The sequence below is a fragment of the Giraffa tippelskirchi genome, chromosome 9 (assembly GCF_054371585.1).
Source record: "Giraffa tippelskirchi isolate mGirTip1 chromosome 9, T2T-mGirTip1v1.2.pri, whole genome shotgun sequence".
Lineage (NCBI taxonomy): Eukaryota > Metazoa > Chordata > Mammalia > Artiodactyla > Giraffidae > Giraffa > Giraffa tippelskirchi.
Genome location: NC_137283.1, coordinates 20,824,062 through 20,849,464, shown reverse-complemented (window position 1 = coordinate 20,849,464; position 25,403 = coordinate 20,824,062). Strand labels below are relative to the sequence as shown.

Genomic DNA, 25,403 nt, shown 5'->3' with positions numbered 1-25,403 from the left:
GAGCACATGTAATTGGATGATGAAGAAACCTTAAGACATTTTGAGGAGTCCCCTGTGTTTTTCACATGTGTGTGAAGTCAAAGAGGAAAGCTGTATGAGATAAGACCCCAAAAGTGTCATAACATTTCTGTATAGACTCAGTGAAGGTCTGAAACCTTCACCATTTCCTTTGTGGTCTTTACTGTGCTGTATAAAAGCCAAACTAAAGTAGGACTTTCCTGCTGGTCCAGTGGCTAAGACTCTGAGCTCCCAATGCTGGGGGCCCAGGTTCGATCCCTGATCAGGAAACTAGATCCCACATGCCGCAACTAAGAGTTTGCATGCCACAGAGAAGCCTGAGAATCCTTTGTGCCCCAACTAAGACCAGGCACATTCAATTAAATATTTTTTAAAAGGCATAACTAAGGAAATAGATAATCATTTTCACCCTAATGAAAATTATTTTTCATTTTTTCTCCCCCATTTTATAAAATAAGGGCACAGTGGAATCAACAAGCCATGTAGGTACTCCCACACAGGGTAGACATGTGTGACTGTTGGCATGGCTTGAACTGTCCCTTTTTCTGCCGGGTACAGAAGCCAGACTTGGGTGTACCCAAGCAGGTGAAGAGTGTTGCTGTGTAAGTTCACGTGGCCATACATCACTCCTATGAGATCTGGGCCCCTCCTCTGACTCTTCTGTTGTGTGTTTCTGAAAGTGTGAGCTCTGTGCAACTTTCCCTTTCTCAGGTACCAGCTGAACCTCTTTGCGAGGATGTGCCTGGACCGCCAGTACCTTGCCATCAACGAGATCTCGGGCCAGCTAGACGTGGACCTTATTCTCCGCTGCATGTCCGACGAGAACCTGCCCTACGACCTGCGGGCGTCCTTCTGCCGTCTCATGCTCCACATGCACGTGGACCGAGACCCCCAGGAGCAGGTCACCCCCGTGAAATACGCCCGCCTCTGGTCTGAGATCCCCTCCGAGATCGCCATTGATGAGTGAGCCTGGCTCCTTCGCCCTGTTAAGACCTCGTGTTGCTTTTAAAATGTCTTAGCTGCAGTGTTCTGTGTAGCAGAAGACAAAGGACTTATGGTCAGGTTAAGTCTAGTTCAATCAGAGAGGAAAGACTAAGTCTTTTTTTTTTTTAATGAAATGTAATTAAGGGTAGCAAGCATTATTTCTTCCCTCAAGAAGGTAAAAGATGGTATGATTGGCCTTTTATACCTTGTTTGTCTATTTTATTCAGCAAATACTTAAGTGTCTCCTGCCTGCCAGGCTTAAAGAATCTACCTGGGAATAAACAAGAAAACTATGTTGGACTTCCCTTGTGGTTTGGTGGTTAAGACTCTCCGCTTCCAATGCTAGGGGCGTGAGTTTAATCCCTGGTCGGGCAACTAGGATCCCACATGCTGTGTGACGTGGCCAAAAAAGAAAAAAAGAAAAGAAAACTATGTCTACACTAGTGGGAAAAGACAGACAATAACTAAGATAAAGGACTAACATATATACGTTAGTGATGGTTGCTGATCAGGGAAAGTAAATAGGGACAAGAGGATGGAAAGTGTTGGGGTGGGTGGTTCTGGCTTTAGGGTCTAAGCATACAAGGAAGGCCTCACTGGGAGGAACTTGACCTTTGATTGCCTTTTCTTTCTTCTTTCCTTTTAGCTACGATAGTAGTGGAACCTCCAAAGATGAAATTAAGGAGAGGTTTGCTCAGACCATGGAATTTGTGGAGGAATATTTAAGAGATGTGGTGTGTCAGAGGTTCCCTTTCTCTGATAAGGAGAAAAATAAGCTTACGTTTGAGGTAACTCATGGCGAAGTGATCTGTGTGTTTTGTAAAAGACATACATATGGTGAATTAAATCATGTAAAATGATAGAACATTATGTATGCTCTGTATGTTGTATTAAAAGTGACAGGAAAGAAACCAGACTGTGCTTAGGATCTGTCATAGATTAATCATTTGAGGGACAGAAATCCTTATCATCTTTGAGTTGAATATTTCTCTTTGCAACCACTTTGCCTTTTTAGGGGTTAGATTTCCAAGCATTACAGTGTTATCTGTGTCCTTGTTGGGTGTACCTTTGCTTGCCCTCTATTATCTTTGGTAAGCTACACAGACCCAGTGATGAGGTTGGTTTTTTATTCACCAGTCATCAGAACAGATCAGCAGCTTTGCAGGTTTTCATTTCTTATTTTTTCTTCTTATGAAACTAAATGAAATTTGATCAGAAGCGGCAAGTAAATCTCTTACAGTAAAGAAGATCAGAATCAGTCTTTTATAAAATAGTCCACCCAAAATGGAACTGAAGGATACTGTTTAATTAATCCATCTTCCCCCTCTCTCTTTTAAATACAATAGGTTGTCAACCTAGCTAGGAATCTCATATACTTTGGTTTCTACAACTTCTCGGACCTGCTCCGGTTAACCAAAATCCTCCTGGCCATACTGGACTGTGTGCACGTGACCACAATCTTCCCCATCAGCAAGATGGCAAAGGGAGAGGAGAATAAAGGTGAGAACAGTGTGGAGAAGCTGAGGAGGGGGCTCTGATGGTGCCCACACGTGGGGACACGCTTGCCCCTCCTCCTGCCTCTGTCATGCTTACCGCGTGATGTCACATTACCATGTGAAGTCACATCCTTTCTTCGTCCTTTTCTTCTTGACTTTTCATTATGAACGTTTTCAGATATAAATAAAAGTGGAAAGAATAGTAGAGTGGAGACCTATGGACCCGTGACTCAGAGTCAATGATGATTAACACTTTGCTGTATTTTTTACATTTATGAATGAAGTTGCATATTCCACTGCACCATTTGAAAGTTGCCTCACAGCTGGAATACTTATGTGCTTTCACTGTTCTTGATGTGCCGTGATGTTCTGTGTTTATGTTAGTATATGAGTAAATGAAATCCAGACTGTGTCTGGGTATCCTGTTTCCAATTTGTGAGTAGGAAAATCTGCCTTGATGTGTTTGTTTTTCTCCTCTGTTTTAGTGTTGTAATAGATTACAACTAGGTACTCATGTGTGGATTATTGTTCAACTAGTCTCTTCAGCTGGAATAGAAAAAGTACATTTACTTGCATCCTCCTGTCTGTTAGGGCCTGTGCTCAGTCATTTTGCCACTTGATCCTGTCAGTTGAGCTGTGTTTTTCTCATTTTATAGTTGAATAAAGTGACCCTCAGGGTGGCAAGTGCCCTCAAGATCCAGTGGCTGTTGCTGCAGCACCGGATGTGTGTCTTGTTAACTCTTGTATTTCTAGTTCTGTGCCAGCAACAGCACAGTGGGTGGCCATACAATTGGGCAGGTGAATTAACACATAAAGTTGCTCCTTTGGGCAATTTCAAAGCCCACGCTCTTTCACCTACTTCCTTAAACTTATTATTATTATTATTATTTTTGACACTTTATATTTTTTATTGAAGGATAATTGCTTTACAGAATTTTGTGGCTCTTTGTCAAACATCGACAAGAATCAGCCACAGGTACACCCATGTCCCCTCCCTCCCGAGCATCCCTTCCATCTCCCTCTCTAGCCACCTTCTAGATTGTCACAGAGCCCTGGTTTGAGTTACCTGAGCTATGCAGCAAATTCCTATTGGCTGTCTATTTTACATATGGTAATGTAAGTTTCCATGTTATTCTTTCCATACATCTCACCCTCTCCTCCCCTCTCCCTGTGTCCATAAGTCTATTCTCTCTGTCTGTTTCTCCATTGCTGCTCTGCAAATAAATTCATCAGTTCCATTGTTCTAGATTCCATATATATATGTCAGTATATGATATTTATGTTTCTCCTTTTGACTTACTTCACCCTGTATAATAGGCTCTAGGTTCGTTCACCTCTTTAAAACTGACTCAAATGCACTCATTTTTACAGCTGAGTAATATTCTATTGTATATATGTACCACAGCTTCTTTATCCATCATCTGTCGATGGACATCTTGGTTACTTCCATGTTCTAGCTATTGTAGATAGTGCTGCAATGAACACTGGGGTACATGTGTCTTTTTGCATTTTGGTTTCCTTAGGGTATATGCCTAGGAGTGGGATTGCTGGGTCATATGGTGGTTTTATTCCTAGTTTTTTTAAGAAATCTCCATACTGTCTTCCATAGTAAGCCCTACATTTTTGGTAGGTATTAACCCATCAGGCTCCCAGGGTCATAGAATGTATTGGGACAGAGACGTGTGAAATGACTTGTTCTGAAGAGCCTCTGCCCCAGCCAGGTGTGCCCCAGAGTGTGCTCCAGGGGTCTGTCGTGACCAGGGTCTGTCCTGGCCCTTCCTAGGCAGTAACGTGATGCGGTCCATCCATGGGGTTGGAGAACTGATGACCCAGGTGGTGCTCCGGGGAGGAGGCTTCCTGCCCATGACACCCACAGCTACTGCCCCTGAGGGCAACGTGAAGCAGGCCGAGCCAGAGAAGGAGGACATCATGGTGATGGACACCAAGCTGAAGATCATTGAAATACTCCAGGTAATCATGGGTCGGAAGTAGGGGCAGGAGTGTGCTTCACAGGGGAGCATCTGTGTGCGGTGTCCCTGCTTTAATGGAGCCCCAGGCTTTCGGGAAGAGAGTGGAGGTAGATTCTTAGCCTCGGGCACCATTTCTGAACCGGCCCTCTTACTGCCTCTGCTGTCATCTCCTGTTCGTCCCCAGCATGCCCTGTCCTGCCAGCCATGCCACACTTTCAGCAGTTAACCTCGCTTTCCCTCCCCATCATCGGTCTCTGTTGTCAGCCATACTTTTTGTTTGCTCAGAATTCACTGACACTCTGTCCATAGCTGAGATCCCTGCTTTTTGTTCATCACTGAGTTCAAAGTTCCATAAAGTTTGTAACTCCTCCCTCAATCCTTCCCTTTCTCCCTCCCTCATCCATTCATATAGTCAACAAATACTTATTAATACTGATTCCATGCCAAATACTTTTAAGCACTGAAAATCCAGCAGTGAACAAAATCACTCCTGCTTACATTTTGATAAGGGGCATAGGCATAAAAGGGCTTCCTAGGTGGCACTAGTGGTAAAGAATCCTTGCCTGCCAAAGCAGGAGACAAAAGAGATATGGGTTCGATCCCTGGGTTGGGAAGATCCCCTGGAGGAGGGCATGGCCACTCACTCCAGTATTCTTGTTTGGAGAATCCCATGGATAGAGAAACCTGGCAGGTTATATTCCAAAGGGTCACAGAGTCAGACACGACTGAAGCAACTTAGCAGGCCCAAACACATAGGCATGTAAAAATGTATATACCAAGGATGTTTAAGTATAAAAGAGAGTCAAGACTGTTTGGAGGCCATTGGGAGTAAAAGTCAGGGATACCTGTTTTGATGAGATTGTCAGAGAAGGTCTTCCCATTCAGAGAGCAGTGAGGGAGCTCATATTTAGGGAAAGAGTCTCTGAGACTCGCAGAGGGAACAGTAAATGCAGAGACCCGAGGTGGAAGCACAGTTGGCAAGTCAGGGAACAGGTCACAGTCAAGAAGGAACGGGAGAAGATGAAGTGGGGAGTCAGAGCATAAAGTGTTTTGAGTGGATTTGCTGTAAAGATGCACAGAGAAAAGTGGGGTTGTGCTGCAAGCTGATTGTTGGTCATATTTAGATTGAGGGATATCAGCAGGATTGTATGCTGAATGGAAGTGATCACGTGGGGAGGGGGCACTTACTAACAAAGAGGAGAGAGGATAATTGTAGAAGCAAAGTCCTAGCCCAGGGAAGAGGGGATGGGAGCCCTTCTGCTGGAGAGGGTGTGATCTTCCCATGAGAACCTTCCATCCTTCCAACAGATTACGTTTTCCTCTTTCTGCTCCCTGGGAGTTTTTAATTCGTTAATAAAATTAGCTGCTCCTTAATGAAAAGAATGCTATAGTCACCTTCCTCTTTTATCCCACACTGCCTGATCTCAACCCCAGAAGGAGTTGAGGATGGAGGAGATGAGGAGTTGAGATGGAGGAGAGAAATATGCATGTTTACAGATGGAAGGATTTTTTTAAAATTCTAAAATCACAGTTAACTGATGGTTTGAAAGCATCAGTGGGACTCCTCAAAATAATTACTGAAGCCAATAAAAAATGATTTAAGTAAAGGAAACGCATTGAATATATGTCTGAGCAAAAATAGAGAAAGATTTCAAGGATTTCAGGCCATGGCTTACAGATCCCAAGTATGTGGATATCATGTGTGTTTATCAGAATTGATGTGATGTGAAAATTGGTTACATCTTGAGGTCTACTCACTGTAGTGATTACTGTAATAATCTGAAAACATTTAATTGATGGATTCTTTCAGCAAATCCTTACTGATCTACCATATGCAAGGCACTTTGCCTGGCTAGATGAGGGGCTGTATGAGGAATGCCCAGACAGTTTGGACAGGGGCTCTGTCTACAGGGTGTTTAACAGGAAAAGGAGGTGTGATGAAGCTGTGTGTACATGGAAATAAAGCCATGAGAGAAGTGTTCTCCTGAGATACGGGTGGGTCTGGTGATCCCATTTAGTAAGGACCAGAGGAGATTTTCAGGAGAAGGTAAGATTTTATCTGAGCCTTGAGCCATGGACAGGTGTTGTGTAGAAACCAGGGGCCGTTTTCAGATAGGTGGAGTGGGTTAAGCCAGAGCATCACTGCTCCAGGTCAGTAAGCCCTTCTCCTTGGGCAGGGGCATGATGTGTGCTGAAAGCAAGTTATCAGAAATGAGGTTGGAAAGGCAGACTGGGCCGTGCTCTGGAAAACCCTGGGTGCCTGAAGTACTAGGACTTGATTCTGGGGGAGCCTTTGACTGTTTTCAAGCGAGAAGCTAACCTAAGAATAAATACCTTTGGGAGGTAGACCTGGTAAATCTGGTAGTGTAGTGACTGAGGTGGGAGAGAGAGGCTGTGAGCGGGGTAAACGACAGCAGGAGAGAGATCCGTGAGTGGCGGCAGAGGTGGAGCCAGCAGGGCTTAGTCATTGATGAGATGTGTGTGTGTCAAGGAAGGTCCTGAGACGGACTGAGGGCGAGAGAAGCCAGGCAGAATGGACACGGTTAGTTTGGTACAGTCCTGAGTTTGAGGCTCTGGGAGGACGCTGAAGGGGATGCCCAGTAGTCAGTTAGGAAGTGAAGACCAGGAGTTTGAAAGATAGGGACTTCCCTCGTGGTCCAGTGGTTAAGACCCCATACTTTCACTGCTGAGGGCCTGGGTTTGATCCTTGGTCAGGGAACTAGAATCCCACAAACTTCATGGTGCAGCGGGGAAAAAAAATATGGACGATAATCCAAGAATCTGCTGCAATCTCGGAGAACAGTGACAGCAGTTCCAGAATTGGGTAAACTCACCAGGAGGACAGGGCAGAGATAAGGAGAGGAGAGAATGTCGGTAAGGTCCTTTTACAGTTCAGAGTGGTTGACTGATCTTTCTTTCTTGGCTTCAGCCACAATCACGGAAAAAGCATCTTTGTGTTGGAGCAGATCGGGAGGGAACACAGGGAGTGAAAGAAGAGGGAACCCAAGAGTTTGCAACTACATCAAAGAAAACATTCATAAAAAATAAAGAGCCAAGCTAATTCTCAGTACTGAAAACGCATTTTTCTCTGTCAGTTCACTTAAAAGCAGCCAACTTCACCCTTCTTAAGGCTCAGAGTCGGCATTCGATACTTGCTGAAATAAAGTAATGTTTTATAGAGGATGGAGTGGGGAGTGAGTGATTTATTGTTCTGATTATTAAATTAATTGCCGGGATGCTGAAGCTTTTACTAGAAGCTTAGGTGCTGCGGGCAGAATTGATATATCCCATGCAAGTCTTTGAAGACTGTTGAAATCTTAAGCCAAATATTTGGCTCACTTAGTGTTTAAGGTAATTGACGCAGCAGATTCCAGGCCCAGCCAGAGCGCAGTGGTTTGGCGGGGCGTTCCAGGTGGCATGCTAACGTAACCAATCTGTTTCCATTTCCACTTGAATCTCTAGTTTATTTTGAATGTGAGGTTGGATTATAGGATCTCCTGCCTCCTGTGTATATTTAAGCGGGAGTTTGATGAAAGCAATTCCCAGACTTCAGAAACATCCTCCGGAAACAGCAGCCAAGAAGGACCAAGTAATGTGCCAGGTGAGCGATGCCAGGTTGGGATTTCTGCCATAAAATGGGACCCAGGTCTACTGAAAGCTCAAAGTCCAGAGAGTATGTTCTAGAACAAGGATAAAATGTGAATATATTTGAAGGTGACTATATTTTAGAATGACATCCTGGGAGTTACCCATTTGGGGCAAACAAATAACTGCAAGAGCCCAGATTCCTTCTGGAGTCGATCTTATTTCTTCCATCTTCGAGCGTCTTAGTTGTAAGACAGCTGAGGGTTCTAATGTTATGGTTGCGTGAAATACTGGGAAAAAAAAACCACCCCAAAACAAAATTCGCTGAGAAAATTGACTGTCCACCAGCTACTTTTACTCTGGGTAGAAGTTTTTCCCTGCCCAGGATATAGTGGTGATGGATAAGAGAAAGGTAGTAGCAGAAATAAACCCACCTAGCAAAGTCTGAGCCTCCTTGGAAGGAGGTAGTGCTTCTCACAAGGGGCCATGCACTGTAGCAGCCTGGAGCCAGTGGACAATGTGATCCAGGCTGACCTGGCTTCAGAGCTTTGCAGTAAAAGATGCTGGAAAACTTGAGGTTAATCCATGAGCAGAGGCAAGGCTTTTTTTGGGGGAGAGGGGGAGTTCACAGGCAGCATGTTTTCATACCTTCCTGCATCTGAAGTTCTGTTCTAACTCTTCAGGTGCTCTTGACTTCGAACACATTGAAGAGCAAGCTGAGGGCATCTTCGGAGGAAGGAAAGTATATTTTCAGTTTCTGTTTTGTAGTGGTTCTCAGATGGAGACGGCTTCTCTCTATTAGCTCTCAGAGACTTCTCCTTGGACTAGGAAAGGTGTAGTCCTTGGGTGTAGGTTGTTTGCTTGCTTACTTTATAACTTCTAGAACTCAGGTCAGAGTGATCTTAGTTGCCTTCATATATGTGTGTTTCCTGCCTATAGTAGAAAGAATTGAAGGAGGTTTCCCAAAGTATACATATTACAAGACTTTTTTAAACGGTGAGGAAATAGGGTTGAAAGAAAGAGGGGGCTCAAAACAGAGCGCAGATAGCATGCTCATTGGTGCTACTGGGCTGCAGTCACCCCCAAGCTCTTTAGAAGCCAAGCAGCAACAAGAATAAAAACAGGCATACAGTTCTTTCATTGTCTGTAACCTGAAATTACTGTATGAACCCTTTCCTAAAAGATGAGATTGCTCATTGTTGACTGAAAACATCATGAGACTCAAATCCCTATGAGGCTCAAACACCTGCAAACTTGGTATAAACACTCTGTATGTATAATTCTTGGTATATACATATTTGCTTTGGTTATGTATTGCTTTTGACAATCAAAACTTAATGGATTAAGGACTTCCCTGGTGGTCCAGTGGTTAAGAGTTCATCTGTCAGTACAGGGGATGCAGGTTCGATACCTGGTCGGGGAAGATTCCATATGCCCCGGGACATCTAAGCCCATGTGCTGCAGCTACTGAAGTCCACTCTCTGGAGCCTGAGAGTCACAACTACTGAGCCCATGCACCCTAGAGCTCGTGCTGCACAACAAGAGAAGCCGCCACAATGGGAAGCCCATGCACCACAACTAGAGAAAGCCAGCACACAATAACAGACCCAGGGCAGCTAAAGAAAAATGGATTAAAACAGTCATTTTATTCCCTCTCACAACTCTGTGGTTGACTGCGGCTCAGCTAGATGGTTCTTCTGCTGATCACTGTTGGGTCTGTCATGCAACCATAGTAGCTAGTGATTGGGGTTGGCACATCCATGTTGCTTTCTTTGCATTTCTGGCTCCTTGGAGGAGATGCCTTTAAGATTGGGACTTCTCTCTTTTTCTCTGCACATGGATATTTTGGGCTTCTGTGTAGCTTGGTAATTGGCTCTATGTGCAAAGGCCCCAAGAGGCTAGACCAACAGTGTACAGGCACTAAGCTAGCCTCTGCTTGCATCATGTTGCTAATGTCCTATTGGTCCAAGCAGATCGCCTGGCTGAGACCAGTGTCGTTGTGGGAGGACCCTACATAAGGGTGTTTAGACCAGAGAGGGTGAACTGATGTTCACTGTCCTAGCGCTTAATGTAAAACCTGTGAAATTTGAATCAGCAACATTATTCTATGGAAGAGATTGCTGTTCTGAAACTCAGGGAGTTTTGAGTTTAGCGTGGTGCCACTTCAGTCTGCTGGGTGGTGTCTTGGCTCTCTACTGCTTTCCTGGTGTTGAAGGGCTATGAAAGCTTCTTCACCCCTTTCTGGAGCGCATAGCATGAACAGAGGATTTATGCACTAAGTCCTATCTATGCCTCCCTTGCTGGTCTGCATCCATGAAGGTCTCAGCATTTGACCTTCATTTGTAAACACAATGCAGGCCCAGAAATTGAGTGACAGTGCTCAGGCTCGCGGTGGCCTGCCATTAGCTCTAGGACTTGCTTGTTAAATTTTTTGTTGTGTAAGTAGCACATAATCAACATAGCATAGATATTGGGTGAAGCCTTGATAATATACTGATAAACCCCAGCTAGGAAGCTAGAAAAGCACTGAGTGGGATGATTCACAGCAACACTTCTCAAAGTGGGGCCTGTGGGACCAAACCACTTGCTGCCAGTTTGGGACAAGACAAGTGAACCTTTGGGCACTTCCATGGCAATTGAGGGGCTTCCCAGATGGTGCAGATGAGCTTCCCTCATAGCTCAGTCAGTAAAGAATCTGCCTGCAATGCAGGAGACCCGGGTTCGATTCCTGGGTCAGGAAGATCCCCTGGAGAAGGCAATGGCAACCCACTCCAGTATTCTTGCCTGGAGAATCCCATGGACAGAGGAGCCTGGCAGGCTACAGTCCATGGGGTCACAAGAGTCAAATACGACTTAGCGACTAAACCACCACCATACCTGAATGGTCTAGTAATTTTCCCTTTTTCCAGGTGATGCAGTGGTAAAGAATTCGCCTGCCAATGCAGGAGATGCACGAGGTGGATTCGATCCCTGGGGGTCGTGAAGAGCCCCTGGAGAAGGGAATGGCAACCCACTCCAGTACTCTTGCCTGGAGAATCCCATGGGCAGAGGAGCCTGGCAGGTTACAGTCCATGGGGTCACAAAGAGTTGGACACGACTGAGCACACACACATTTGTTGGATCCTGTGACCCCATCCAAGTGCACGATTGGGGATATGGTACAGGCTAGACCTCACAACGGAGAAGGCAATGGCATCCCACTCCAGTACTCTTGCCTGGAAAATCCCATGGACGGAGGAGCCTGGTAGGCTACAGTCCATGGGGTCGCTAAGAGTCGGACATGACTGAGTGACTTCACTTTCACTTTTCCCTTTCATGCACTGGAGAAGGAAATGGCAATCCACTCCAGTATTCTTGCCTAGAGAATCCCAGGGACGACGGAGCCTGATGGGCTGCCGTCTATGGGGTCGCACAGAGTCGGACACGACTGAAGTGACTTAGCAGCAGCAGCAGCAGCAGACCTCACAAACCTGGCCCTCCACCACAGATGGTTTCTCGACACTAGCATCTTAAATAAAAGACAAACTAGTAACTCGGGAGAAACACAGCTGTGTGCAGCCCTGAAACCGTGGGGGTAGCCCGGCAGCAGAACACCTGGTGGAAGAGTGGTTGCAAAGCCAGGCCTGTCACTGCAGGAAGGTGGGGACTTTGGTTAAACGTTTGGCAGCTGTGACACCTTAACTGTCCCCTCCCCTCAGAATATAGTGGAAGATGAAACAGGATGGTATTGTTAAAGGAGTTATTTAATAGCCAGGTCTGCTGAGGTCGGCCGTAGAGTTGGGGATCTCGCTAAGTGAGGTGTGTCTGGGCCCACGGGTGCAGGTGGGGGCGTCTGTGGCTCACGTGACCTCTCCCCTCAGTGAGGAGAACACCCCGCTAGACCTGGATGACCACGGCGGCAGAACTTTCCTCCGCGTCCTGCTCCACTTGACGATGCACGACTACCCACCCCTGGTGTCGGGGGCCCTCCAGCTCCTCTTTCGGCACTTCAGTCAGAGACAGGAGGTCCTCCAGGCCTTCAAACAGGTAGCTTGGGTGGCCGTGTGTGTGTGCACATGTATGCGTATGTGTGTTATTGGTAGTGGGATCGTCACCTGTCTGAGAGGGTGTTGAGTGCCACTGGTCGATTGCATTCATGCAGGTTCAGCTGCTCGTTACCAGCCAGGATGTCGATAACTACAAGCAGATCAAACAAGACCTGGACCAGCTGAGATCCATTGTGGAGAAGTCAGAGCTCTGGGTGTACAAAGGGCAGGGCCCCGATGAGGCCATAGACGGTGCATCTGGGGAAAACGAACATAAGAAGACGGAGGTGGGTGACTCGCAAGTTAGGTTGCCGGAGGAGATGTGTGGGCTTCTGGGAACAAGTGAGCATTCTCCTCTGGTTTTAGGTGAAGATGCCGATGCTAGGATGGGCTGGGATCTCAAGAGGTCTGCTTGTTACCAGGGTGGTAGCCATTCTCCCCGGAAGTGAGCTACAAATACCAGTTCAGGGTTATCTGTCGTGCTGCGTTGGCCTGTGTAGAACAGGCTTAGAGTAAATCAGCACCAGGTGCCCCTTGCAGGCTCACCTGGGAAAGAGCCTGTTCTCCAGCTATGCCTGGCCCACCACCCACTCCCAATCAGTGAAATAACATCCATCACGGGGAGCTGAGTGTGAGCAAGTGATTGACTCGAGCATAAACCCAGCGTGACAGCTGGCTAAGTGCTAGTGCTCAGTCACTCAGTCGTGTCTGACTCTTTGCAACCCTTTGGACTGCTGCCCGCCAGGCTTCTCTGTCTATGGGATTCTTCAGGCAAGAACACAGAAGTGGGTTGCCATGCCCTCCTCCAGGAGATCTTCCCCACCCAGGGATCAAACCCACGTTTCTTGTGTCTTGTAAATTGGTAGGATTCTTTACCACTAGTGCCACCTGGGAAGCCCCCCAATGGCTGGAAAACACTGCAAAATTCCTATTCCTTCTGAGATTGTGATCTAACCCTAGCAAATGGACAGGAACCCAAGAGTTGTGCAAACCCCAGTCACGTTCGTTTTGGTTCCTAGGAGGGGAATAACAAGTCACAGCAGCATGAGAGCACCAGCAGCTACAACTACAGGGTGGTCAAAGAGGTACGTGACCCCCCGAGCCTTTCCCGTGGTGCGACGTCTAACAGAGAGAGAGAGGACCTCTGAGGTCAATTGCGTAGGTCTTAGTGTCAGGTCTCAGTTCCCATCATGTGTGCGTCCTCAGTCTCCTCACCTTGTATAGGGGCCGCCAGCACCTATACTTCTCAAGGTTTACAGTTGAAGGAAGAGTTAAGTGGTAACATTATCAGTGATTTATCCTGATTGCTGACATGTAGTATCACCAAGGAGAATCGTAGTTCTTTAGAAATCTTTGCGTAGGATGATTCAAAGTTGAGAGGTTGGAAGCTTGGTGTTTTTTGTTTGTTTGTTTTAACCCCAGAACAAATTCTTCCCAAGTTGTTGGCAGTGATGCCGAGTCATACCTTTTTTGTTGTCATTGTTTAGTGGCTAAGTCATGTCCAGCTCTTTTGCAATCCCGTGGACTGTAGTCCACCAGGCTCCTCTGTCCATGGGATTCTCCAGGCAAGAACACGGGGGTGGGTTGCCATTTCCTTCTTCAGGGGATCTTCCCGGACCAGGACTGAACCTGCATCTCCTGCATTGGCAGGCAGATTCTTCACCACTGAACCAAGAGGGGAGCCCCCATACCATTTTAGGATACCTGAAACCATCCCACTTGCTGATGGAGCCATAATCCAGTCGTTAATCTGGAATACTTGTTCTTAGCCGTATGTGGATTTGATTCAATACAATCAGTAAGGATCCTACAAGTTAGAGAACTTTCCCTCTTACTATGTTCTTAATGGATTGTGATCCCTTTTACCTTCCTGCCCACACCATCCCCTTGCAGTGTTTTTTCCAGCTATGCTTCCTACTTTTCTGAGATTGATTTTTGTTTCTTACAACTTTTTTTTCAAACTTTGAGGTATAATTGACAAAATTATAATATACTTGACAATGTGATAATTTGATATATACATAGTGAAATCATTACCACAATCAAGTTAATTAACACGTCCATCACTCACAGAAGTAACTTTTGGAGGATGGTAGGGGGAGGTAGGAATGCCTAAGATCTATTCTCTTAGCAAATTCCGTGTACACAGTGAGGTATCAGGAACTGTAGTGGCCAGGCTGTAGGTTAGAACCTCAGAACAGAGATGTGGGTCGACAAGAAACTTTGATCCTTTCTTCCTACCAGATCTTGATCCGACTCAGCAAACTCTGTGTTCAAGAGAGCGCATCCGTGCGGAAGAGCAGGAAGCAGCAACAGCGCCTGCTCCGGAACATGGGCGCCCACGCCGTCGTCCTGGAGCTGCTGCAGATCCCCTATGAGAAGGTGGGCATCACCCCCTCCCCGCAGCCTGGCCCCAAGGCTGCTGCTCCAAGGGGGTGGATTCCTGGGTTTCCCAAACCCTTCACACTTGGGAACGGTTGGTGAAGAAATGAAGCTGATGTGTGATGACTGTCACTGTGAAGCGATCTTAGGTAACTGACATGAAACAAACAGAACATTGTAGAAATACAGTGAAACCCCCCATAACCTCCCTCCACTTTCACAACTCTGTAAAGGAGGAGGAGTCTATCTGTTGTCTCTTCACTCCCCTGCCACGCTGGATGGGGGCAGCTTGGTCTGAGTACAAAGGTCCGGTGGACAGAGCTGTCTCTGCACGTGGACTTGTACTATACACTTGTTTTCCTTTTTTTTAAAGAGTTGTAAAAGCTGTTTATTGTTTTGAATCCAGTATGTTTTAGAAGAGCTTCTGACATGGCCATCAATAACTCCCCCAGATCACGTGTATGATTATGAAGTCAAACTAGCGTAAGTGATAAATTATGAACCCCCCACAATCACAGGGACTACAGGTTTCTACTTTCAGAGCAGGGGGATGAACTGGTGAGTTCAAGAGAGCCAGAGAAAGCTGTCCTCCCATATCAGAGATACTGGATCACCAAAGCTTAATAAATATGTGCTGTACAGTTTTGTCTGCCTTGTTACTCATCCGTGGAAGCACTGCAAGCTATTAAATGCATGTGAGGACATAGGACTTGCCCACTTGAAGTCCTCGCTGTGTGCTGACAGCTGGTTAAGTTCAATCTGTTGGATTCTGTTCAGTCTAAGTCTTCTTTCTTGTTGATAGAAATTAAGCTGCATCTCTCATTTTTCATGTTAGCATTTGGCATTGCTAGTGATGGGATGGGGGAAGGAGGAAGGCATTCGCACCCATGTGACCTGACAGGGCACTTCTAAAAGTGTTCATGTGGGGCTTCCTTGCTGGCCCAGTGGTTAGGAGGACTCTGTTCTTTCACTGCAGGGAGCATGACTTCAGTCTCTAGCTGGGAAATTAAGATCCTACATGCAGTGTAGTATGGCTAAAAAAAAATAATAATACAAAGAATAACGATGTCCAGTAGAACAAAATGAAAGCATTCATTCAAGCTTCTAAAACCCAGGATGGCACTCATGGTGTTGCTACTTGATGAATGAGGAGACTGAGGCTGCGGAGGTTTCGAGTTGAGACTTAGGTGCTGGGCTGTTGAATTCCCCAAGTGACTCTCAGAGGCTCCCTAGTGAAGAGCCACCCGAAGAAGGTTCCCTGCCCAGTGCTTGCCGGGTGGCAGGCCCTGTGCTGAGGCTTTTATTCTCTCATTTATTCCTCAGGACACCCAGAGGAGATATGTTCCCCATTTTAGATGAGACGACTGGGGCCGGAGAGGTTTAGTATCCTGTCTCGAAGGCCCAGCTGCGCATAGCAGAGCTTGCTCAGCTCACCTGTGGGAACCTGGGCCTTGGACCACTCGCCTTACCCCCACCTGCTCCTCACCTTTACCCGCTACCCTGCACTTGAGGAAGATCCCTCTCGAGGCCGTCTCCTCAGTCACGGGGCCTGTGTAAATCTGATGGGTTAGGCTTTTCACCAGCCAGAAATAAAAGTACAAGTTTCATCCCTTCAATAAGTCAGGTGCTTCAGTAACTTGGAATTAAGATAGATGGATGTGGGTGTCATCCAAACTTGGCCGATGTTTGGACTCGAACCAGCAAGTGGATTTGCCTCCCTCTGTGTGAAGAATGTCAGGAGAAAGGTTGCTGGCCTTGGCTTTGCCTCATGCTAACCTGTTTCCTTAATGAGAGACATTCATTCTCAGAGCAGTGTTGGAGGGATCTATAGGAACCAGATTCAGCTGGAATTGGTGACTCAAAGGCAGAACGTGTGTGTGTGTGTGTGTGTGTGTGTGTGTGTGTATACTTTGTCTGGTTTTTGGATGGATACAGCCATCCCATTGTGTAAGAACAGTGGTGGGACTCTTACTAACAGGTAAGTTCGTGTGATGTCTTTAGGAGCTCCTTGCCCTGTAAAAATCTGCTTTGAAGGGCAGAAGCTTTTAGTTAGCTTGTCTGCCAGTAGGTTCCTTTAGTAGGTGAAGAAAGGGAAGAATGCACAGTGGTTCAAGGTTGCTGTGGTGTCTCTCTGTCCCAGACCCTCTGATTTCTTAGAGCTTAGGAACTTTGCCCCTCTCTCTGTAAATGAGAGACAAACCGTAATACCTGCTCTGTTGTCCTGAGACTTGCTGTCAGCGTCCTCTTTAAATCTCCTGCTGTGTTCACTTGTCACCCTGGGAGTTTGGGTTCCTTCCATCAGTGTTCCTGGCAGAAGTGTTCTATTTTCTCACAAGGCTGTGGTCTAGATCAGAGTGGGCAAACTGCAGACATGGATCACCTCCAACCTACCACCTGTTTCTATATGGCGCTGGAGACAAGAATGGTTGCTATGTTTTGTTTTGTTTTCAATTTTAACTTTATTTTTAATTGAAGGATAATTGCTTGACAGAATTGCAATGTTTTCTACCAAACATCAACATGAATCATCCATAGGTACACATATGTATGTTTTTGAATAGTTAAATTTTTAGGGGTTGTATAGGTTTGTGCATAATGTCCTCTGTTTTGCTTTTTGACCCATAAAACCCTGAAGTATATATCTGGACCTCTAAGAAAAAAGTTTGCTGACCCTTAGTCTATACCAGTAACAGCAGCTAACATTTAATGAGTCGTTATGGTCTAAGCACTTACATGAATTTTCTCATTTAATCTTCATAACCACAATAGGAAACATGTGCTTTATCAGCTCCTTGTTACAGATGAGGAAACCGAAAGGTTCAGTCCCTTGCCCAAGGTCACACAGCTCAGAAGTTGTTCATCTGGCCTAAGGGCCATACAGCCTGATGTCAGGGCCTGCATTCCCAACTCCTGAACTCTCTGCCTCTGAAATGAGATGATGTATGTGAGCTGACTGAGGAAGATGAAGTGGGCTCTACAAATATGAGGGGTGATTTCCATTTGGGGAGGCTTCTCGTTTTGTTTTTACTCTTTTAAGTGGTGGCTTGTTTAGAACTGGGTAAAGTAGCAAGTAGTACGCTTACTCCTTGGAAGGAAAGTTATGACCAACCTAGACAGCATATTCAAAAGCAGAGACATTACTTTGTCAACAAAGGTCCATTTAGTCAAGGCTATGGTTTTTCCAGTAGTCATGTATGGATATGAGAGTTGGACTATAAAGAAAGCTGAGTGCAGAAGAATTGATGCTTTTGAACTGTGGTGTTGGAGAAGACTCCTGAGAGTCCCTTGAACTGCAAGGAGATCCAACCAGTCCATCCTAAAGGAGATCAATCCTGGGTGTTCATTGGAAGGACTGATGCTGAAGCTGAAACTCCAATACTTTGGCCACCTGATGCAAAGAGCTGACTCATTTGAGAAGACCCTAATGCTGGGAAAGATTGAGGGCAGAAGGAGAAGGGGACGACAGAGGATGAGATGGTTGGATGGCATCACCAACTCAATGGACAAGAGTTTGGATGCACTCCGGGAGTTGGTGATGGACAGGGAGGCCTGGCGTGCTGCAGTTCATGGGGTCACAAAGTGTTGGACACGACTGAGCAACTGAACTGAACTGAACTGAAAGTAGCAAGAGGTTTCTTTGTTTTTAAATGTCTATTTATTTGGTTGCACTGGGTCTTAAATACAGCACGTGGGATCTTCAGTCTTCATGGCAGCATGTGGGTTCTTTAGTTGCTGCACGTGGGATCTAGTTCCCTGACCAGGAATCGAACCTGGGCCCCCTGCATTGGGAGCTTGGAGTTTTAGCTCTTGGACCACCAGGGAGGTCCCAAGAGGTTTTATATAATTGTCATAGGCCTCTTTGCTGTTGCCGTTGTTGTTCAGTTGCTCAGTCATGTCTGACTGTGTGACTCCATGAACTGCAGCACACCAGGCTTCCCTGTCCATCACCATTTCCCAAAGTTTGCTCAAACTCATGTCCATTGAGTCGGTGATGCCACCCAACCATCTCATTCTCTGTCATCCCCTTCTCCTGCCTTCAATCTTTCCCAACATCAGGGTCTTTTCAAATTAGTTTCAGGGGTACAGCAAAAGGATTTGGTATCTTTACAGATTATATTCCATTAAAAGTTATTGCAAAATAATAGCTATACTTGCCTGTGCTGTACAGTGTATCCTAGTTGCTTACTGAGTATGTGTTTTTGGTACATGATGTGATAATCTGGTAATCAGCCATGTGAAATGCCTGAGACACACATTATCCTGATTGTGTAAGTAGGAAAGCTAAGTCTTAGGTTAAATCATGTGTCAGGTGACAGGGAAAGGAGTCAAGACAGGTACATTTGCTCCAACTTAGAATCTAGAGTTCCACTTTGCTGTGTTAACTGCTGCCAGAATTTAGGGATAGGTTAAGGCAACTTAAAAATGTGTGCCTGAGAGCTGGGAGATGCGCTTATACCCAGTGATGAAGTTGGCCCCTGCTCAAGTAGGGGGTTTAGAAATGTCCACAATTGCGAGACACGGGGATCTCAGAGACTTCCTCTTAGCTTTCATTCTCTATGTCCTTTTTCCCTGATAAAATCATTTCATTTGACTACCCAAGGCTAGTGAGAGAGAATTCATTTTCCTCAATGAAGCACAGACAGATTTCTGACTTCTCTGCAAGAGTCAGCAGTGTAGCACCCCCCAACATTTTTATGCAGCCAGCCCCTTGAAACACTCCCAGAGCCCCACATGAGTCGAGGGGATGGGGGGGCATCATGGAACCTGGCCTCCTGGCCTAGAGATCGCTGCTTTCTCCATTTGACCTTCTCTTACCAAAGGCAGAGCCAGGTCCTCAAACTGTTTTTCGTCTGTCTCCTCCCTCACAGGCTGAAGACACCAAGATGCAGGAGATAATGAGGCTGGCTCATGAGTTTCTTCAGAATTTCTGCGCCGGCAACCAGCAGAATCAGGCTCTGCTCCACAAACACATAAACCTGTTTCTAAACCCAGGGGTAAGACTGGAGGCCTGTCTGGGACTCTGTGCAGGGAGGGGTGGAAGCAGGAAAGAGAGGAGAACAGCTTGTTCTTTTGCTGTTGTGGCCACTGGGACTTGTTATGATGCAACCTTCATTCCGACGGGGAACATTTTGATCAGCTCTTAGGAGGACGTAAATACTTTAAGGGAAAGAAAGGTAGAAGGAGGGAGGAAGAGGTGGTAGATGCAAGATAAGACAAATGTATTTTCTCTTAGTAGCATTCCTCATTACATCAAACTCCAGCTGTAGCAAAGTACCAATTCTCACTGTCCAGCCGCATCCTCCTGAGGTTGTGCATCAAGTTTTCTATGTTTATACAAAGCATAATGCATCCATGTAAAACATAATTATGTTACATTTTAATTACATATGTTTTTAATATGTTACATATGTGTTACGCTTTTTTATAGGAAAATGGTGGTACACTGTACACATTGTTTTTGTATTTTGCCTTTTTCACTTACACATCTTGGCTATCTTTGTAAGTCAGAGATATATAAATTTTTCTCATTGATTTTCATGGCTAAATACTTCCCTGGTGGCTCTGCGGTAGAAGAATCTGCCTGCAGTGCAGGAGACATGGGTTTGATCCCTGTGTAGGGAAGATTTCCTAAAGGAGGAAATGGTAACCCACTCCGGTATTCTTGCCTGGAGAATCCCATGGACAGAGGAGCCTGGTGGGCTACAGTCCATAGGGTCGCAAAGAGTCAGACGCGACCAAACACGCATGCACGGAATGGCTGTAACTTTTTTGAAACCATTTCCTTATTCATGGACAGTTCGGCAGTGTCTGATTTTTGGCTCATGAGCAATACTGCAAAGGACAACCTTGTAGATTAACACATACTCACATGCACACACACAAACACACATAAATACTCATCCATACTGCTGAAGCTTTCCAGAAAAAGAACTGCGGCGTTGTAGAGTCATATTCCATCTTTGTCATGTTAACAAAAAGAAAAGGCAAAAGATGAAAAGGTTAAAGCCCCTTACCTCACACCAGTCATTAAACCTAATAACTCAGTAAGTGTGGATAAAAAGTAGAAAAACTTCAGAAGGAAAACATGAAAATATCCTCATGACCTTATGGAAGGGAACTTTTCTCACACTGAATGCAAATAGCACTAGTCATGCAGGAAAATACCAATAAATCAGACTTTTAAAAAAAAATTAACGTGGAACTTCCCTGGTGGTACAGTGGTTAAGCCTTCGCCTTCCAATGTGGTGGGGAGGAGCGGTGTGGGTTTGGTCCCTGGTCAGGAAGTTACGATCCCATCCACATGCCTGTTGGCCAAAAAACCAATACATAAACAACAGAAGCAATATTGTAACAAATTCAATACAGACTTTAAAAATGGTCCAAGATAAAAAATCTTAAAAAAAAAATGAAGAACTTCTATTCATCAAGTGAGACTGTAAAGAGTAAGCAAAGACAAGCCACAGAGTGAGAGAAAACATTTACAGTGTTCAAGTCCAGGAACAACTTCACACCCCGTAGAAGTAACAAGCTCCAGAAGGTCCGTAAGGAAAATCACAGCCACTTTTTCAAATGAGCTAAAAACTTTAGAATGGGACGCTCTGCCGTAGAGATTATCCACATGGCCAACAAACATCACAAAGCCCTCAATGTGGTTAGTCATCAGAAAAATGCAAATCAAGGAAGATACTTACAACAAAATATGAAATTAAAAAACTGACACTACTAAGTATTGGCAAGACTATGGAGTCGCTGTAACATAGAATGTAAAAATTGTTAATCTAATCTATTTCAAAGCTGTTTGGGAGTATCTTCTAAAGCCAAATGTATTTGAACTCTGCAACCCAACAATTCTACTCCTAGGTATAAAGCCAACAGAAATGCATACATTTCATTTGTCAGAAGACATTTAGAAGAATGTTAAGAGTGACACTGTTCATCACATATCGTAAGAATTGGGTCACTACTTACCCTTAAGACTGGCGGTGGTGGTGGTGATTTAGTCGCTGAGTCACTCCCCCAAATGCCCATCAACAGTAGAACAGATAAATGCATTGTGATATATTCATGCAATGTAGTGTACGTAGTAGTGATAGCAAACAAGCTAGTAACACATACAACAACACGGATGACAATATTGCAAAACCAATATTGAACAAAAGAAGGCAGGTAGAATGCTTGAGGTTCAAGACTGGGCAAAACTAATCTGTGGTTGTGGAATCAAAATAATTGTTAAACTTGGAGAGGGTGGGCCATAAAGAGGTCTATTTTGTTTCTTGATCTGGGTGCTGAGTTTGTCTCTGAAATTCATTCAGCAGAAAACTAATGATTTGTTTACTGTCTTGTGGTTTTATTACACGTGATTGAAAAAGTTGAGTTAACAGGAACACCATACAGAAGCGAGAATGGAGAAAGATGCTTTCGCGGGATTGAATGCCCCTCTGCCTATGTCGGGGTGGACTCTTTCTCGCCTCGCCCTTCCTTTGACCATGTCTCTGTGCCCTTGCTCTCGCGTCAGATCCTGGAAGCCGTCACGATGCAGCACATCTTCATGAACAACTTCCAGCTGTGCAGTGAGATCAACGAGCGGGTCGTCCAGCACTTTGTTCACTGTATCGAAACTCACGGTCGAAATGTCCAGTACATCAAGTTCCTGCAGACGATTGTCAAGGCTGAAGGGAAATTCATCAAGAAGTGCCAAGACATGGTCATGGCCGAGGTGACAGCTGTGTATTTCTAAATACCTTCATCCAGTGTTCTGCAGGAACTTACAAATTATTTAATTTTATTTGTATGACCTGGCACCCTGTCCAGGGGCCATTAAAAAAAAGTAATGTGTGTGTGTGTGTGTGCACGCAGAAGTGTGTGTGATCTTGTGTGTGTGAGCTTAAACTGTAGAAACAGCCAAGAGTCCAATCTACTTTTTCGTAGCAATAAATCTGTTTTAAGGATCATTGGCTAGGATTCTTCTGAGAGAGTAAAACACCCCAAGAAAATAGAACCGAAATACAGTGAATCGAGGTTAAATGTGGATAGAATCCTTTGAGCCGAAGAAGTTCTTCTTGTGAAATCTGTGACTTAAAAAAAAAAATTATCCACCTAATAAACTAGCTGGGAAGTTTGTTGTTTGATGCTTCACGAGAAGCTGGTCAGTAGAATCGAGGCAAAGTGCCCCTTGGGTCTCTGTGAGACGTCTGTGCGCATGGATGCCGTCTGTCCCAGGAGGGTCCTCTGTCACCCTCAGGACGTCAGCTTCTGTAGGTGCTTGCTGTCATCTTTCCACCTTTAAAAAATTAATGGAATCTCAAGTAAATGCAGCTAACACTTGGAGTTATGGTCTTATCTACATACATGATTTCAATGAAAGATGGTATAATGTCATTAAAAGTGTTGTCTTGACCTGGGATACAGATATCTTCTGTTCCATGTCCCAGGCTGTGTGATTCAGGATTGAGAAACTTATAGGCTAGTTAAATGAGATAAGGATGACAATGATAGCTACCACTTATTGGAATTGCTGCTCTAGTTGGTATTGTAAAGCTCTTGTGAGAACATTCTCAGAGTTCATAAGGTTAGCTGTTATTAAGTGAATAATATTGACCGTATTTATTTTGACTTCTCTGTCAGCCCTTTTTGGATCTTTCATATTTCATGCAGTGCTGAACAATTTCAACACTTAATTCTTAAGTAGATTAATGAGAACCCCCAGTCTCCAGCACACAAGTTATGAATGGAATGCCTTGACTCTTTGAGTGCTGAAAGGAAGGTGTATCTTACTTAGAACTGGATTATTTGTGGTTGTGAAGAAATAAGGCAGTGTATAAAAGAGCTGTAAGAAAAATACTTACAAAGCATGAAAAGGAGATGGGAACATTTTTAAAAAGAAAAAATTCATAGCCTAATTATTATGGGAAATACAAGAGCGGGCTTGAAATCGACATTTTTGCTTGATACATGAATGCCGGTATGTAGACTTTCTCTTCCCCTAATAGTGTTTTAGGACTGCTGTGATATTTTTATATCTGAATGAAAATGATGCTGCTGAATTTTTTAGTTGTTTAGTAATAAAAATGAATGAAGTGTGGATGAGTTCAGTAATATAAATGCAACTGGATTTGGAAGGTAAATGCTGACAGAACATCTCCTGCCGTGTGAATAGATTTCTTTTTTAATGCTTCCCCCATCCCAGCAAGCTTATGCTATAAACAAGTCTCATTCTCTCACTGATCACAGCTGGTTAATTCAGGAGAGGATGTCCTCGTGTTCTACAACGACAGAGCCTCTTTCCAGACCCTGATTCAGATGATGAGGTCTGAGCGGGACCGGATGGATGAGAACAGCCCCCTCATGTACCACATCCATCTGGTGGAGCTCTTGGCCGTGTGCACGGAGGGGAAGAACGTCTACACGGAGATCAAATGCAACTCCCTGCTCCCGCTGGATGACATTGTCCGCGTGGTGACCCACGAGGACTGCATCCCCGAGGTGAGCAACTGTGTCCCCAGGGTGGGTGGGCTCTGCTCGTGTCTGTCCATATGGGGGGGGGGTGGTGCGGCTGGACGGGAGCTGAGCCAGGTGGGACCTCACAGCTTTGACACCCACGGCTCACTTAGCTGTGAGACTTCCAGTGGCCAAAACAGCATCCTCTTGAGCCTTGATTTTGTGTGAGAGTGTGAGAGGGATGACAGGGGAAGTAAATCTATCTTTTTGTCTCCTTGAGGAAGAACAGAAAACTGCTGCAGGGTTTCAGCTCTGGAACCAGTCATTTCACCTGTTGAAACAGGAGCATTGAGCTGAATGGACTTCTCAGAAATGAGATGAAGGGTGGATAGAGAGACAGTTCACAGCAGTGTAAAACTTTATAGGTTTATTCTTTAAAACAAAAACTTGGCGATGCAAAAGTCATGAATGACAGCTTTAAAATAGTCAGGAACTGCAGGTAACCAGTAAGAAATGGAAAGTAATCTACAGTTTTACCACCCATAATAAATACCTGTTAGGCTTTTGAAGTAAATCCTTTTCAGCTTTTGTTTTCCCTATGTATATACATTAAATAGTAACAACAACAAAAAAAATGGATCATGCAATATATATTTTTTCTTCATGTTTTAAAATATATAGTATTTGTTTATATTATTAGTATATATACATAGGCATTTATATATATGTGTATGTGTGTGTGTATATATATATAGAGAGAGAGAGAGAAAGAGCGTGCGCATATGTGGGTTTCCTTGGTAGCTCAGCTAGTAAAGAACCCGCCTGCAATGCAGGAGAACCGGGTTCGATTCCTGGGTTGGGAAGATCCCCTGGAGAAGGGAGAATCTCCCTACCCGAGTGTTCTTGGGCTTCCCTGGTAGCTCAGATGGTAAAAAATCCACCTGCATTGCAGGAGACCTGGGTCCGATCTCTGGGGTCGGGAAGATCTCCTGGAGAACGGCTCTAGATCCCACTCCAGTATTCTTGCCTGGAGAATCCCGTGGACAGAGGAGCCTGATGGCTACAGTCCATGGGGCTACAACAAGTCGGATACGACTGAATGACTAAGCACAGCACGGCATAGATTATCTACTGTATATTAAATAAGTACTGCTTTTAGACTACTTTTTGGAAAAGTTGTTACATTTTTGCAGGGTGAACACTTAGACGTGCTGCGTCACACACGGTGCATTTCTTTCTTTTGACCTGACGTATGAAGCGCCTTCCAGCAGCTTTACCTCAGCTGCCCCTCACCACAGAGCTCTTACCACTCCTTCCTCCAAATCCCGCCAGCTTTTAGTGTTATCATGCCCTTTATTATTGGTTATTTTTCAGTCTGGCGGGCGTATAGTGATATCTCATAGTGGTTTTAATTTCTGTCTTCTTGATTACTAAATGAGAGTCCGCTCCTTTCCATATATTGTTTTTGATATTTACTATTCCTTTAAGTAAATATCAGATCACAT

At 44.9% G+C, this 25,403-nt stretch overlaps 1 protein-coding gene across 3 annotated transcripts in view; it reads left to right on the top strand.

The window, feature by feature from the left end:
• The window catches only part of ITPR1 (inositol 1,4,5-trisphosphate receptor type 1), a 324,295-nt gene that overhangs the window by 147,667 nt on the left and 151,225 nt on the right, over positions 1–25,403 (top strand). For 2 of the 3 annotated variants that reach the window (XM_081528188.1, XM_081528187.1), the window contains 13 exons: positions 730–981; positions 1,649–1,790; positions 2,349–2,502; positions 4,282–4,469; positions 7,931–8,069; positions 8,737–8,795; positions 11,918–12,079; positions 12,195–12,365; positions 13,098–13,163; positions 14,323–14,460; positions 19,329–19,454; positions 21,977–22,177; positions 23,692–23,943. In XM_081528188.1, coding sequence (XP_081384314.1) covers positions 730–981; positions 1,649–1,790; positions 2,349–2,502; positions 4,282–4,469; positions 7,931–8,069; positions 8,737–8,795; positions 11,918–12,079; positions 12,195–12,365; positions 13,098–13,163; positions 14,323–14,460; positions 19,329–19,454; positions 21,977–22,177; positions 23,692–23,943 — 2,050 coding nt within the window. Of the gene's footprint in view, positions 1–729; positions 982–1,648; positions 1,791–2,348; positions 2,534–4,281; positions 4,470–7,930; positions 8,070–8,736; positions 8,796–11,917; positions 12,080–12,194; positions 12,366–13,097; positions 13,164–14,322; positions 14,461–19,328; positions 19,455–21,976; positions 22,178–23,691; positions 23,944–25,403 lie in introns of all 3 variants that reach the window. The other variant, XM_081528186.1, reaches the window with a different exon arrangement.